At 45.5% G+C, this 15223-nt stretch overlaps 1 protein-coding gene across 1 annotated transcript in view; it reads right to left on the bottom strand.

Moving 5' to 3' along the window:
- The window catches only part of PPP1R1A (protein phosphatase 1 regulatory inhibitor subunit 1A), a 79530-nt gene that overhangs the window by 9867 nt on the left and 54440 nt on the right, over window positions 1–15223 (bottom strand). The window contains exons 2-4 of the mRNA XM_053369865.1: window positions 13852–13912; window positions 3019–3056; window positions 1549–1612 (exon numbers count right to left, since the gene is read on the bottom strand). Coding sequence (XP_053225840.1) covers window positions 1549–1612; window positions 3019–3056; window positions 13852–13912 — 163 coding nt within the window. The remainder of the gene's footprint in view (window positions 1–1548; window positions 1613–3018; window positions 3057–13851; window positions 13913–15223) is intronic.

Raw genomic sequence — 15223 nt, 5'->3', positions numbered from 1 at the left:
CAGTGTTCTAAACCACTTCCTGTACTCCACGCTTCCTACCCCTGGGCTCCTTTATATACTTTACCTGGGAGTAAGTTCCACTAAACTCAGGAGGACTCACTTCTGTGCAGATATGCATAGGAGCACACTGTCAGTGCCATTGTCACCCTTTTTGACCCAATGCCTAATGACCTTTCTTCTTTCCAACTGGTTGTCAGAACTTGAACCTGTTTTCTGGAAAACAGAATTTCTCCATCACCCATGAGCCATAATGACCTCTAGTTATGGAACCTGTTCCTCTTTCAACCCTGATCTCTCTGTGCTCCAAAATGGATCCTGTGACTCTGTCACAGCCTGGGAATTGTGCTCTGCAAGGCTTAAAAAATAGCAGGGTGGGCAAATTGGAGGGAATGTAGAGCAATGCAAAAGATAAAGTGGTTCAATGTAAAATTTATGAGGAAAGATTGCAGGAGGAGGAGGGGGGACCAGACACATTTAGTCAGAAAGAAAGAAGAAAATTGTAGATGGGAAAACACAAAGACAACTTAGAACCCATCCACAAGTACAGAAGAATCACTCAGGACATCTTTGTGGGCACTTCAGAATGTTCAACTGCAAATGGGAGTGGGTAGGTTTGCATGAGTGAAAAATAACTAAAACCCTCACTAAAAGCGGATATCAGGTTGGCAACTGTTCTACATGCAGGGATCCATCTTAAATTGGTACAGACCCACTGGGGGGGAGGTGTGGGTCTTCCATGGGTGTAGATCACGTCTTTAAGAGTTGGACATTCTGGAGCAATGCCATGAATGAGCATTTGTAAAAATAGGTTGGGAGAAGCATCTGCCTAGGGCTGTATACGTGCAAATGGGCTTAAGACCAGTTGGGGGGGAACAGAATGGATTGGATGACCTTTGAAGGTACCTTCCAGCCCTATAATTGGAGGATGCTTGTTTAAAAATAAATCCTAATCTCTCTTAAACGACCATGTTATTAATTACAGGATGGCATTCCTGGGATACTGCCAAGCAAGGGACATAGCAGTGTGTCTGTGTGTGCGCATGCGCATGCACACCTTTGAAAAAACAGCCATTCCATCTGTGGGCCTTCAGTGCTTTTAGCAAGCAAGTCAATAGACAGCCAGACAAAAACTTGTGCTGGCTACTGACCCTGCCATTACCTCACAAAGAGAAGGGGGAAATACTACGGGGGTGAAACATGCTGCCATTTGAAGGAGCTGTGGCTGTAAGCCCCAACGCTCTCCCCCATCTCCAAGCTGATGGAGTGGGGAAGACGCAGGGGTTTAGCCTATCCTGCACAGAACCTCACTGACAGAACTCTTGATCTTCTCTAGAGTGCAGAGAAAGACATTGTGCCAAGCCTTTCAGAGCGGGAGAAAGCAGCGAGAGAGCTTGTTGCTTTCAAAGCACTGCCAATATCCGTACGAAGTTAAGAAAAACCTCAATTCCTTCCCGGAGTGAAGCAACACGCTCATGCTGGGTAGTGGCAAGAACCATTCAGGGTCCTTCACTTGGAGTCAACTAGTCCCTAAACTGCAGCCACTGTTACCTTTCATGGTGGGGGTGGTGCGAGAAACCTTCTTCCTCTGCCTTGGAGACATCGACATTCCTGGCTGTAAAGAAAGGTGGGGGTGGGGGGAGAGGTGAAAATACCTGATGAGCCCCTAGGTGGAAACTCTGGAGCAAAACTTTAGCTATGTCCTGAATCTGGATCCTGCCAGTTCAGGAATGAAAGAGAAGATGCTCAGTGAGAACAAGGCCTCTCAAAATGCAGCCTCTCTTCTCCGATGGGCCCAGTCCATCTGGAGAGAAAGTGCCACTGCCTGATGGGCAGGTGCCTTTAGTCTACATAGCAACAACCTGCCAGAAGAAGTCCCTCCCCACCTGCAGCCCCTCCCTTCAAGATTCAAACCAAAAAGTGTGCCTGGTTTGTCCACTCCCATGGAGGCATGATGTGGCAAGTGCTCCCATTCACTGCAGTCTCATGTCAGGAAAACCAGCACCTGTTGACTTTCTACTCACTATGGGGCTTTTAAAGCAGGGGTGAGCAGCCTGCGGGCACATGGGCCAAATTGCCAGGCCTCCCCATTTGACTTGTGAGACTGTTCTGTGGAAGCCCATCTTACACCTGACATCATTTATGGCATCAGGTGTGAGGTGGTTATGGGTGGGGCTTCAAAGGAACATTTGGGAACTTAAGGTGCCTTCTGGATTACTCCTTTGATGGTACAAGGTGAGCCCCACATGCCCATCAGCTGACAGTAGGAGGTGGAAGATGCTGATGAACCTCTCTACATTTGGAGAAGAATTTTAGCAGCCCCTAAAACTTGCCACATTAGGAAATATTTCAAGGCCAGGAATTTTTCCCTGGCTAGATTAAAATCCAAACGAGATAAGAAGTGTTAGCTCCCCCCTACCCATCCACACCAGATCTTGCCGCCAGCACCATCACGACACCCTCCTTCAAGCCACTGCTTAAGTCAAAGAAGAGGAGCAGCAGTGGCAAATGCTCCCTCTGTCTTCCTACCATGAGATCAGTAGCTCTTCTGAAGACTTATATGATTACCAACTGAAATGAAAGGATGTGCATTAGGTGGTGGAGCTGGTGGTGATGGCAAGACTTTTGGTGAGGCTCAGAAGGCACCCTTCCAAGCACTTGGATTGGCTTAGAAAGATAATATTCTTTCTTTCTCACTCCCCAAATTAATGTTAAATAAATACCACTTTACTATACGATCAAGCAATGAAGCCTTTTCCTGGACTAGGTGCACGGTGGGAGAAGGTTGCCTGTGTCAATGCTTGCCAACAAACAACCCCCCCATCCTCTTCACATAGAAAGCTAGCACACCAGGGAGAACCTTTTCACTGACATTTCATTTTTCTATGTGCATGGAGAATTTTCACTGGGGGTGCCTTAAAACTGTATCTGCAGCTTGAAATGGACATACTTTAGCACCCAATTTTGCTGGATAAATGAAACTGGACTTCAGTTCCTCACCCCTTGAGAAGTTATACATACCTTCAAAAGAGGGTTGGGGAGCCGGTCTTCATCAATTTCTGGGAGAGAAAGATTTGTATGTGTGGAGAGGAGACAGAAGGGAGGGGGAAAAGAGCAATACGTTAATAAAGAAGCAGACAGAATCATGCCATGATGAAGGGGCATAATTTTGGCAAGCCAGGGAGAGTCACCAAATCAGTCAGGAGATAAACCTGGGTGGGGTCCCTCCTCCAGCAATGAGATAGTGATAAGAACAAAATTCAGAGTTCAGAGTTTAGTTTTGTGTGATGTGAGGGAGAGGAAAAAGTAGCAAGCAGAGGGTCAGAGAGACACGGCTGATTTCTGCTTGAATCCATGGTTGCAGCTCTCAAAGAAACAATGCCCCTTTGGGGTGTTGATGCTGGGAACCCCTCCATTGTAGGCTCAGGTTGTACATATGCGTAAAGAAGCCTTATATCACAAAGACACCACAGTCTCTGCCATGCCTCATTCCCAAAAGGAAACACCAACCCTGGGTAAACAGCTGGAACCCCTGGAATCTTGCACTGCTTGGAGATAGTGTTGGTGCACAACAACGTGTTTGGAATAAGGGCAATACTTCCTGAGGGCTGCTTCATTTACCCTCCATGACTTCAACATTATAGGTGTGTTCAGGATGCATCTTCCCCTTCAAAAGCATGACTTTTGCTAAATAGAAAGCTAAACAGCAAACATTTGACACAGCCTCTAATATTTCACAAACCACACAGGGTACCTAATTTGGAGCGGCTCTGTCACCCAGGAAACGTAAGAAGGTGTTGTCATGGGAACTAGAACACTGCTGGACTACCAGGCTCCCCTTCTGTAACTCCAGCAGACCAGAAACCATTCCGGCAGGATCCCAGAAACTCACAGCTCCAACATGCTACTAGACAGCAAGCAGGATTAAACAGATTGTAAGGGGATGGGACTTAACCCAAACAGAGTCTGCCAGAGGGCACGACCCATTTAGCAATGATCTGAACTGTGCAGCTTTTTCTTTTATAAAGTCAGCTACAAATACACCTTTTGTGAGATATACAGGCTTAGGAATAATCACGGAGAAAAATGTGTTTCATAAAAACTGTCTCTTTGGTTTTGAGCCACGAGAGCCCCTACAACGTCTGAAGACGCTGCACAACTGCCGTGTTAAGCAAACCTGCCCAGAAGCAATATAGAGAATTTGATGGAGAAAAAGGTCCGAATGGACACTTAAAAGAATAAAAGAATTGTGAGTGCATTAATTGTACCTTCCCCCACTTTTCTGAGGCAGGGTGGGGGTGGAGATTAGGCTCAAAATCATGGTGCATGAGGGCGGGTTAACCCTTTCTCCTGTACTGCAGCTGCAGTGAAAAACAGCCCACTCCCAGAGAAGAAAGGCAGCGGCGGATTTATGGGCAACCTAAGGAAACAACAGGTTAGGGCCTCAGACTATGAATGACCTCTAAATGTCAGGGCTTGCATTCAGCTAAATTTTATGCATAGTAGACCTTTTGAAATGAATAACCCTAACTTAAGTCATATGTTCATTAATTTCAGTGGGTCTATTCGGAGTAAAACTTACACTAAGTTGACATTTTCACTGAATTTCAAGTCTTACATACTTGGCTTTTTAAAATAGACACAATTGTTCTGATAGGACCAAAAATATATACCAAAAATAGCATTGATTTTAGCACCACTACGGACCTCTTAAACTCCACATGGCCTGGGGCCTCACTGTATCTTAATCCAGTGCTGACAACAGGGAAGGACTTGGGTCTTTCACATTTCAGTGGCACCTTCTGCAAGGCCAAAATTCAGCACCTCCCCCCCACCTCTCACCTTCCATTCTACTCAATTCACTTTGTCTTGGTTGCAATGCCCTGCAGCGCCCCCTAGGTGTGGGGCCCTAAATCTGCCTCTGCTGCAAGGAGGGATGCTATCCCTGCCCCTGGCCATGCAGAAGGCCAGCTTCCATTGGCATCAGAAGAGTATAGGCTGGTGGTGTGGGGCAGGAAGGTGAAAGGAAGGTGAAAGGGGCGAGTCTTGGCTATCTGGACAGTCCATGTCTTTCCTCCACCCCACCCCCACCTGTTCACTCAGGCTGAAGACAGATGTGGCATTTAAAGGGGAAATCTACTGAGTAATCCATCTAATAACTTGCTGCTTCCTGGTGAAGAATAAGTATGCATTTATACTGGCCAGGAACTTCCAAAGCATCTCTACTGCCTTACAAATGCTACATTCCATCTTCAGCCAAAGATCCTGTGTTTAACCTTCAGAATTGCTCCTTCAGAAACAGAACCTCTGTTTATACATATCCTCCATCTGAGATCTGACTTCATATTATGCTACCAGAGGGGGCTCAGCACAGCATTCAATATTTATGTGCACTGTAGCAGCGACTCCATACAGTGGCATACTCCCCCCCCCCCATTTAACAAACACATTTTCTTCTTTTCTGCTGCTGTGGCTGTTGGGTCTCAGAGGAAGGGATGGTTTTGGAATTCGCAAAGAGGAGCGTGTAATTTCTTGGCTTTCAGATTATCTCTGCTCCATTTGAAGATCAAACACAGGTGCCTCCTGGCAGAAGGGGGGGGGTGCTGGTTTATGTCAGGAGAGGGAGTTGAAGAAACACTGTGTGGAAACCGTAATCAGAGCATGATACAGGCGCATGTGTTGTGTGCTTGCAAGACTGCAGCATTTTCTCTCTCTCTCTCAGCCAATCTGCTTTGTGTGGTAGGAAGAAGACTTGTACTTTAGATGTGCTAGATAATAACACAGAGCAAGTTTAATCTAGTTTGCATTTGCAACTCCCATAAAAAGGCAGAGAAAGCCTTTTTTGGGGCCTCATTCAACCCCAGCATTTTCTGTTCTCAAATGAGCATTCCTGGCAGGGAGGAAAATTCAGTCTAGCCCAGGATGATTGGCACTCACAGTCATATGATAATCTTGCAATCAAGGGTGTTTTTAGAAGAAGGCACTGCCAGACAAGTTCTGCAGCAGGGATGAAGGACCTGGTGCCCTCCAAATTTGTCTGGACTACAAATCCCATCACCCCTGTCCATGTTGGCTGGGACAGATTGGGAGTTTGAGGGCCACAAGGTCCCTATTCCTTCTCTACAGGAAGCATGCATAAACTAGCTTTTCCTTGCATTCCTGCGAACATAAGACCATTGAGACATCTGACGTGCAGCTTGTTCAAGCAAGCATAAGCAAATCACCTTTCTCTTAACTTTGAAAATGAACTTGGTGGGCTGGCTCCAGGTAGAACTTCCCACAAATGAGGGCTGGCTCCAGGTAGTAGGAAAAATTGGCTCGTTATGGTGAACAAGTCCAATATTTTCTGAACACCTTATATTGCAGGGGTGGGAGAGCTGCAGCCCTCCCACTCCCATCAGCCCCAGTCAGCATGGTCAATGGTCAGAGATGATGGGTGTCATAGTCCAGTAATGTCTGGAGATCCATGGATGTCCCTCGTCCCCCCCCCCCCACTGTATAGAAAGATAGGCTCATCAGTGGCACAAATCACCTCGTTCCAGGGTGCTGAAAGGCCAGTTAGCCTGAATGTATGACTGAAGGCATAGCCATCTAAATCAGGGGTGGCCAGAAGGTTGTTCTGGATCTACTGGCTGATATCTTTGTGATCTGAAGTAGACAGGCATGGCTTTCTGAATGCCAGTTGTTTAACAATGGCAGCAGCAAAATGTATTGTGGTGCTGAAATGAAAAAAGTTAGGGTGGGGAGTTATCCAGGTCTGGTGGGGTGGGGGGCCAGCATAGCAGAGGTAGTCCACCCACCCTAACCTTTGAATTCATTCTTGCCACTTTCCATCTCTCTGAGGAGGATATTTTCTCCTGGCTGATGAAGCATGACTCACAACTGCTGAGGCTGACCCCTTTCATGCTAAGAGATGGAGCACAGAACCTTCCTTACTGAGTGATATATTCAAACCCCTTCTTCCCTCCATTGTGTTTCTAAAAGAGTATCATAGCTGCAAAGCAGTGAGTGAAGGAGACTGAGCAATTACCAGCAGAATAAAGTGGGTTCACCTATCAGCTCCAGGGAGCTGCTTAGCCTTGAGATAAAAGAGCTTTAATTTAGGCAGCTAGAGGAATTTAACTGCTTTTTGTTGCTAAATCATCCACACACACACACACACAGAGACACGTGTGTGTAACCCTTCTTGATGCAATAGCATGCAAATGTTCACCCACTCCAGTAGAGTGGGAAGGCAGCTAAGGTCATGCCTGCCCAGGCTGTGTTGATTACTTTCCTGATTTGTGATGCAAATGAATATTGTATTATCAGCTGCCCCATTTCCTAAGACAGGAGTGGGGAACCTTTTTCAGCCAGAGGGCACCCAGTGTGCTTTTATCTTTGCACAGTGGGCCAGTTTCTATACACATGGTGGTATTCAGCAAACATTTGCAATAGGCAGCTCTCCTTAGCCCTAAAGCATGCAGGTGCTCCCTTGAGGGTCTCAGTCGGAACACACAAAATCCCTCTCCCTGGTCCTCTAATAGGAAGACCACAGAAGTCATTCTGATGCAGGGGTCCTCAAACGTTTTGAACAGGGGGCCAGTTCACTGTCCCTCAGACACTGTTGGGGGCCAGACTATATTTTGAAAAAAATATGACGAATTGTGTTGAATTTCTACCTGTCATGTAGCTGCAAAATGCCTGTAACAATCATAGATGTGAACTATTTTTCCTAGGAGTGTTCCTGTGCATTTAGCTGCATGGCAGGCAGAAATCAAAGAGATTTTCCCCCCAGGTATGAATGAAGAATACATTTAGCAGGCTTCTGCCTGTCATGCACTGTTAAATATACAGGAGCTCAACCCAACTAGGAAAAGCAATAATGAATCTCAAACAATTAAAGGTAAAAGGTAAAGGACCCCTGGATGGTTAAGTCCAGTCAAAGGCGACTATGGAGTTGCGGCACTCATCTCGCTTTCAGGTCAAGGGAGCCGGTGTTTGTCCACAGACAGCTTTCTGGGTCATGTGGCCAGCATGACTAAGCTGCTTCTGGTGCAACAGAACACCATGACGAAAACCAGAGCGCATGGAAACACTGTTTATCTTCCTGCTGCAGTGGTACCTATTTATCTACTTGCATTGGTGTGCTTTCAAATTGCTAGGTTGGCAGGAACTGGGACAGAGCAACATTGCGGGAGACTCAGTGGTTTAGACCACAGCACCACCAGCATCCCGTATCTCAAATAATACTGCAGAAAGAATCCAACAAGTAGAGTGGGGAGGCAGGAATGGGGGAGGGGAGGGAGAGAGAGAGAGAGAGAGAGAGAGAGAGAGAATAAGCCCTAGCACAGCTCCTAATAATAATAATAATAATAATAATAATAATAATAATAATAATAATTTTATCATTTATACCCCGCCCATCTGGCTGGGCCTCCCCAGCCACTCTGGGCGGCTTCCAAAAAAATATTAAAATACTGTAATACATCAAACATTAAAAACTTCCCTGAACAGGGCTGCCTTAAGATGTCTTCTGAATGTCATGTAGTTGTTTATCGCTTTGACATCTGATGGGAGGGCGTTCCACAGGGCGGGCGCCACTACCAAGAAGGCTTTGCTTCTCACAATGAGGGAACCGCAAGAAGGCCCTCGGCGCTGGACCTCAGTGTGCGGGTAGAACAATGTGCATTTTAACACCAGTATGTGAGACAGAAATCTGATAGCTGGACTTTGTTTAATCAGGGGTGGTAGAAATCACCCCAGTTGCATTTTATCCATGTTGTGCAGCTGTTTAATACAATATTGTATAAGTAGAGTTCCTGTGCATCCCAAGCTTCCTCCCTCTTGGGGAGGATGGAAGGTTGGACCTCTGGCTGCTATACGTCTGCTCAGTACAATACATGCACTTACATTCACTTATTCATTAATTGCCCTGTAACATGGCTCTCTGGGCAATGTAACAAGAAATGTTTAAACACAACTTGAAAAATGTTAAAAAGAGAAGAAGAAAAGGAAGAAAAAAACCCCACCCCGATTACGGTCCAAACATACCACAGCTAAAAAGATCCAAAACATCACAGACTATTCCATATACTGTATTTTTTGTGTATAAGGCTAGGTTGTTTTCCTAAAAAATAATGTCCAAAATTTGGGGATGTCTTATTTGGGGATTTTCTTAAATTGGAGTCCCTCAAAGTCTTATACACTGAAAAATACGGTATATACTGTATATAAATCTACCCTGAGCTCCATGGGGAGGAAAGACAGGATATAAATCCAAATAAACACACACACGCAGCAATTCATCTAGTCCTCCAGAAAGCCAAAATAATCTCATAAGCACTAAGAACATAAGAATTGTGTCTAGTCACGGCTGCCCATAGGCAGAAATCCAGCAGGCGAGGAGATGTGTCTCCCCTCATCACAGAGAGGAGCGAATTTGAGCCCGCTCTGTCAGTCCTCGCACAGCGTGGCGTTTTGGCTGGCAGGCCGGATTGACGAGCCTGGTGGGCCAAATCTGGCCTGCGGGCCTTAGTTTGAGGACCCCTGTTCTGAAGCCTTGAAGCCCCAAAGCCACTTGAATTTAGAGGTATTGTGCCTCATGAACTTTCATGGTTGAGGGTTTTATAGATCGGTTATGCCATATTATCATTTTTGCCAAGAATTGCCTTACAGGACCTTTGGGGGGGGTATCTAAAAAGAGACTGGGCCCTTCTTGGCTTGCTCTCTTTCCTGTCTGCCTGCCAAGAATGCTGAGCTGCTATTGTCCCAAGGCACCGTACTGAAGTTATTTCCTTGGATGCCTCCTTATTATGTCAGCCACCCTAACCCTTGGCCACCTCCCTTGGCATTCCTTCTGTACCCTTTTCCAATTCCTTGCAGCCTACATCTTAACCCGAAGCACTTCCTCAGAGCTCCCTCTCTCGTCGGCCCCTTCTCACCTCAATTCTTCATTGCCTTTGTCCAGAAGATCCACTGTCCTCAGGTTCCTCTTTCTCAGACAAGTGCTCCTGTCCCTAGAGCAGGAGTGGGGAACCTGTGGTTTCCAGATGTTGCTGGATTGTGACTCTCATAGACCTTTGAACATTGATCTAGGGCTGATGGGAGCCCAGCAACATCTGGAGGTCCACAGGTATCCGCTCCTTCTGTATGCGAGGGGTTTTAAGCTCAGCCAAGCTGACACCTTTCACTTCCCTCATGGAACCTGAACTACAGACATTCTTTCTCCCTGAGCAATTGCTATGTTTATGGACTTGCCATGCCATGATGTCAGCTCAGCCAGCTGGCATCAGAGGCTGCACCAGCACCTAAGCAATACAGTGCAATGTTTTTTGGTTTGGACATCTTGGAAATAACCATGTTGCCATGCATCCTTATTCTGTGATGGATATCTTTCATAGACTGCTCCAACAGAGCTCCCTCTAGGCCAAAGCATATTTCCCTCCAGTAAAAAGTATAGCAAGGCTGTTCCTGGAACAGTGCTGCCCATTTCCCACTCTGGGGCACCAAAATCTTGAGGATTTTAGGAATATGCTATGTCCTTAGGAGTCCTGGAGGGATTCGGTCATATTTGATCATCTAAGAGAGGTTGCTTTTACCAAGTCTGCCATGCTCAGCAGAATGTCGCTGACATTTGTCAGCTTGCTAGAGGGAGCCAGTGTCCTTAATGGGATAGCAACACTTTCCTTTACGGAATGGACTGGTCCAAGAGGTCTTCTAAGGGTGAGCAGGAGCATCTTGGCAGTTCCATCCATGGAGGGGTCTCCAGTTGCGGAGTCAAACGTAGTCATCTATTAGGGTGTGTTGTTTTAGAGGTAAAACTGAATTTTTATAAATTTATTCAGTGAATGGTCTTAAAAATATGTTTTTGGATGTGAGTAATTAAAATTTGCTATTATTTTTATGATTGGACAACAGTTAACTTCATAAGTATGTTTGATGAAGAAACACATAAACTGCTTTCAGACAACCAAAGAAATTTAATTCTACCTTCTGAAAATGTCATATAATGCTAATTAATTAATTAATAATATAACAGCAAGTACTTGGCAATCATTGTTAATGATTTCTATGCAATTTTACACACATTTTACTTATCAAGCAAGAATAATTAATTTAAGCAAAATATATTTTGAATTCCCCAACTTTTTAGCACCCCTCATTCTTGGAATTTGAAAGTCTAAAAATTCAACACGCCTTAGTAATCCATGCTTACCCCATGAAGGTGACAATAGGCCCCCACATTGGGGCGGGGGGGGGCAGGTGTTGCATTCAAATAAGTACAAAATTCCCCTGGATCAGTCCTGTCATTGTGATCCAGTGACCGGTGTGAGAAGGTCCACTCCCAATTCTGACCCCAATATAATCCTGGTGGACCAGAGGCAGCTGCCTTACACCAAATCAGACATCGAGCCTGGTGACTGGCAGCGATTCTCCAGGGCTTCAGACAGGCTCCCTTTCCCAGCCCTGCCTGGAGATGCCAGGAGTAGAACCACAGACTTCCTGCACGTAAAAGAGGTGCTCTGCCACTGAGCTCCATTGAGGTGTCATCTACACAGGCTGCCCTTACAGATTCATAGAAGTTGAAAGGGACCCTGAGGATCATCTGGTACAACCTGAATATGCAGCTGTCCCGTCCAGGGATTAAAGCTGCTACCTTGGCATTATCAGCATCACGCTCTAACCAGCTGAGCCAGCCTTAAGATGAGTCCCATTAAAATCCCAGTGTTGTCCAGCTTTGAACTCCAGATTCCTCCTAGCTCCTAATCTAAGAAAATAATGCCCCCTTTGGCACCAGAGGCTTCTCCAGTCACCCTCCCTTCCCCCACCAACAAAAAGATGTCATGGCTTGCTGACTATTGCTTGCTCTCAGCGTTATTTGCCAAATCAACAATCCACCATGACAACTTCCTAAATATTCAGACAGACAAGGAAGCAGAGAGAAACACAGGTCAGACAGGCGGTCAATTATCCAGCATGCAAGAAAAGCCAGAGAATGCAACCAGGGACTGAGACTGTCAAGTCTTGTGCAGGCCGGCTGCAGCTGTGGGAGACTGACAGGAAAGGGAAAGGAAGGAGAGGCCTGCACAGACAACAAGTGAGGTCTTTTTCCAGAGATGTTGCTCCCTGCTAAGAAAGAAGATGCTTTCCTGTTTGTCCAGTTCAGCTGAATTTTCCCGCTCTTGTCTTTGGGACAGCAACCCACAAGGGATATCCAGAGACCCACCGTGGTGTAGTGGTTAGAGGACTGGACTAGGACCTTGGAGACCAGGGTTCAAATCCCCACTCAGCCATAAAAGTCACTTTCTGGAGGTTCTCTCCTAAATTTATCAAAAGCATCTTGGGGCTCCAATGTGCAAGAATGATGGGGGAGGGCAAACATTCTGGACCTGGAGAGGGGGGCATGTGGAAATCTAAGAAAAAACTGTTGAGAGCATCACAAAATGCCCATTTCACAGAAAGAAAAGTTGGTGATGCTCAGAACCCACATCTCTCCCCCCACAAAGAACCAGTCAAAAAATACTGAACACACATTGCAAAATAAAAACCAAAAATGCACAAAAAAGCAGGCAATACCTCCACAAAACATGTCACCCTCCCACAAGAAAAACAGGTAAAAAACTCAATTGAAAGAAATCAAGAGGGGCAAGACACCCCCCAGGGAGGGTGTTTCATAGCACTGTGGTAGAAAGAAGCTGCATGTATCCCTCGGGAGGGAGCTCCACAGGTGCAGAGCCAACACTGAGAAGACCCTGTCTCTAGTCACTGCCAGTTTAATAGATCTTGATGAAAGGAAACGTGAGCAAGACCTCTGAGACCAATTTTAAAGTCCAGGTAGCTGCATATGGGTACAGGAAGTCCTTCAAAGAGCCTGGTCCTATACTATTGAGGGCAGGGTGAGGTAACAGATTTCAGCTGAAGGCCCTATGCAGCTCTAGGGCTGTAGGTTGTCCACCTTCCTGCACTAGGTCCATCTTACTCAGCTACAAGTGATTGCCAAAAAAGAAAAAGACCTCTCAAAAAACCAGCAGGGAGACACAGGCCAACAACAAACACCTTGCAACATTTTTTTTATTTATGAAATCTGCATACCACCCTCCATCTGTAGATCTCAGGGTGACTCGTAACATAAAAATACAATACCCCCAATACGTAATAAAAAATAAGAACCAATAATAATAACCCCCCTACAACACATTTAAAAGGGCATTGGGTGTCAGTCAGCCAAAGGCCTGGTTGAAGAGGAATGTTTTCACCTGGCGCCTAAAGGTGTATACTGAAGGTGCCAGGTGAACTTCCCTGGGGAGAGCATTCCACAGCCACTGCAGAGAAGGCCCATTCTTGTGCTGCCACCCTCCGGACCTGTCTTGGAGGAGGCACACGAAGAAGGGCCTCAGGTGATGACTGCAGGGTCTGGGCTGGTTTATATGGGGAGAGGCAGTCCTTCAGGTATTGCAGTCATCAGCAGGTTAAGGCTTTATAGGTCAAGACCAACACTTTGAAACAGACCCAGAAACTAATTGGCAGCCAGTGCAGTCGGGCCAGGATTGGTATAATATGCTTAAACCGTCTAGCCCCATGGAGCAACATAGCCGCTGAATTCTGCACCAACTGAAGTTTCCAAACCATCTTCAGAGGCAGCCCTACATATAACATGCCCTTCAGGGGAACAATTGGCTAGGAAAACAGTTCTCATTGCCCATGACAGAGCAAGGTATATGTTAGGGATCCATAAGGGCATCTTCTGGGCCAATAAAATGGCTCAACAGTGCAACAGACCCTGTCACAAAGGTCTCCTTGTTTATTTCTGAAGCTGCTCCCACAAACTAGTGACACACCCCAAAATATGGATGAGTATGTTTTGGCTCTCACCAGGAGATGACTGGTCACTGCTTAAGACCAAGGTAGCTGGAGTTGGGCGACGTCTTCGGATCTATAAGAAAAAAGAGTGGGAGAGGGGTGGGGGCGTTAGGCACTCAGAACCACTTTTGTCCAAACACTTAAATATAGCAGAAATGGGTAGAGAGACAGGCAATAAATGGACAGCAACTACAAAGCCACAGGATGCGGCTTTTCTTTATTTTGTTCTGTTCATACTATGCCTTTTCACCAAGGTACTCAATGATGGCTTTCACAGTTCTCCTCCGTATATCCCTGAGACAACCCTGGGAGGGAGGTTGGGCTGAGAGATGGCGTTAAGTCAAAGATGGCCCAGTGAGCTAAGCCCATGGCTGAAGGGGGGCTTGAGACCAGGGGACCACCAGGCTGGCTCTGTCTCCAACTACCAGTTGGAAGCTGGGGTCAAATAATCGAGGCAGCACCACCATTACCAGCGAGGGCCAAATACCCTTGCCAATATAAGGAAATACAACCCCTGAGGAAACGTAATTCTCTTTTCATTTTTTTTTTTAAAATATTTTTATTAAACAATTTTTATAATCATACAAGCAAAACATACATAAACAAACAAGAGACAAAAACAGAACATAAACAAACAAACAAAAAGAAAACAAGTACCATTTCATATCCTAATTTCTTGAACCTTTCTTCTTCGACTTCCTCATGCCTCCCATTTCTGTATTCCAAATTCTAATCAATTGCTCAGCGAATCTTCCCTTATTTTACTATAAATTTTAGCTAATCATCCTTATTCTCCTTGTCTTAACCATTACTAATAGTAACCATTTACTTTAGTCCAACATCATTCTAACTGTCATTAATTTTATAATATTTCTTTAGGTAGTCTTTGAACTTTTTCCATTCTTCTTCCGCTGCTTCTCTTCCCTGGTTTCGGATTCTGCTCGTCATTTCTGCCAAACCCATGTAGTCCATCACCTTCATCTGCCATTCTTCCAGAGTGGGTAGATCTTGTGTCTTCCAGTACTTTGCAATGAGTATTCTTGCTGCTGTTGTAGCATACATAAAGAAAGTTATATCTGTCTTTAACACCCCCTGGCCGACAATACCCAAGAGAAAGGCCTCTGGTTTCTTTGGAAAAGTATATTTAAATACCTTTTTAAGTTCATTATAGATCCTTTCCCAGAATGCCTTAATCTTCGGGCACGTCCACCAAAGGTGAAAAAATGTACCTTCCTTTTCTTTACATTTCCAACATTTATTGTCAGGCAAATGGTAAATCTTTGCAAGCTTGACTGGGGTTATGTACCACCTATATATCATTTTCATAATATTTTCTCTTAGGGCATTACATGCCGTAAACTTCATCCCGGTGGTCCACAACTTT

This window comes from Podarcis raffonei, chromosome 2 (genome assembly GCF_027172205.1).
Source record: "Podarcis raffonei isolate rPodRaf1 chromosome 2, rPodRaf1.pri, whole genome shotgun sequence".
Classification (NCBI taxonomy): Eukaryota; Metazoa; Chordata; class Lepidosauria; order Squamata; family Lacertidae; genus Podarcis; species Podarcis raffonei.
This window is presented reverse-complemented; position numbering and strand designations above follow the sequence as displayed.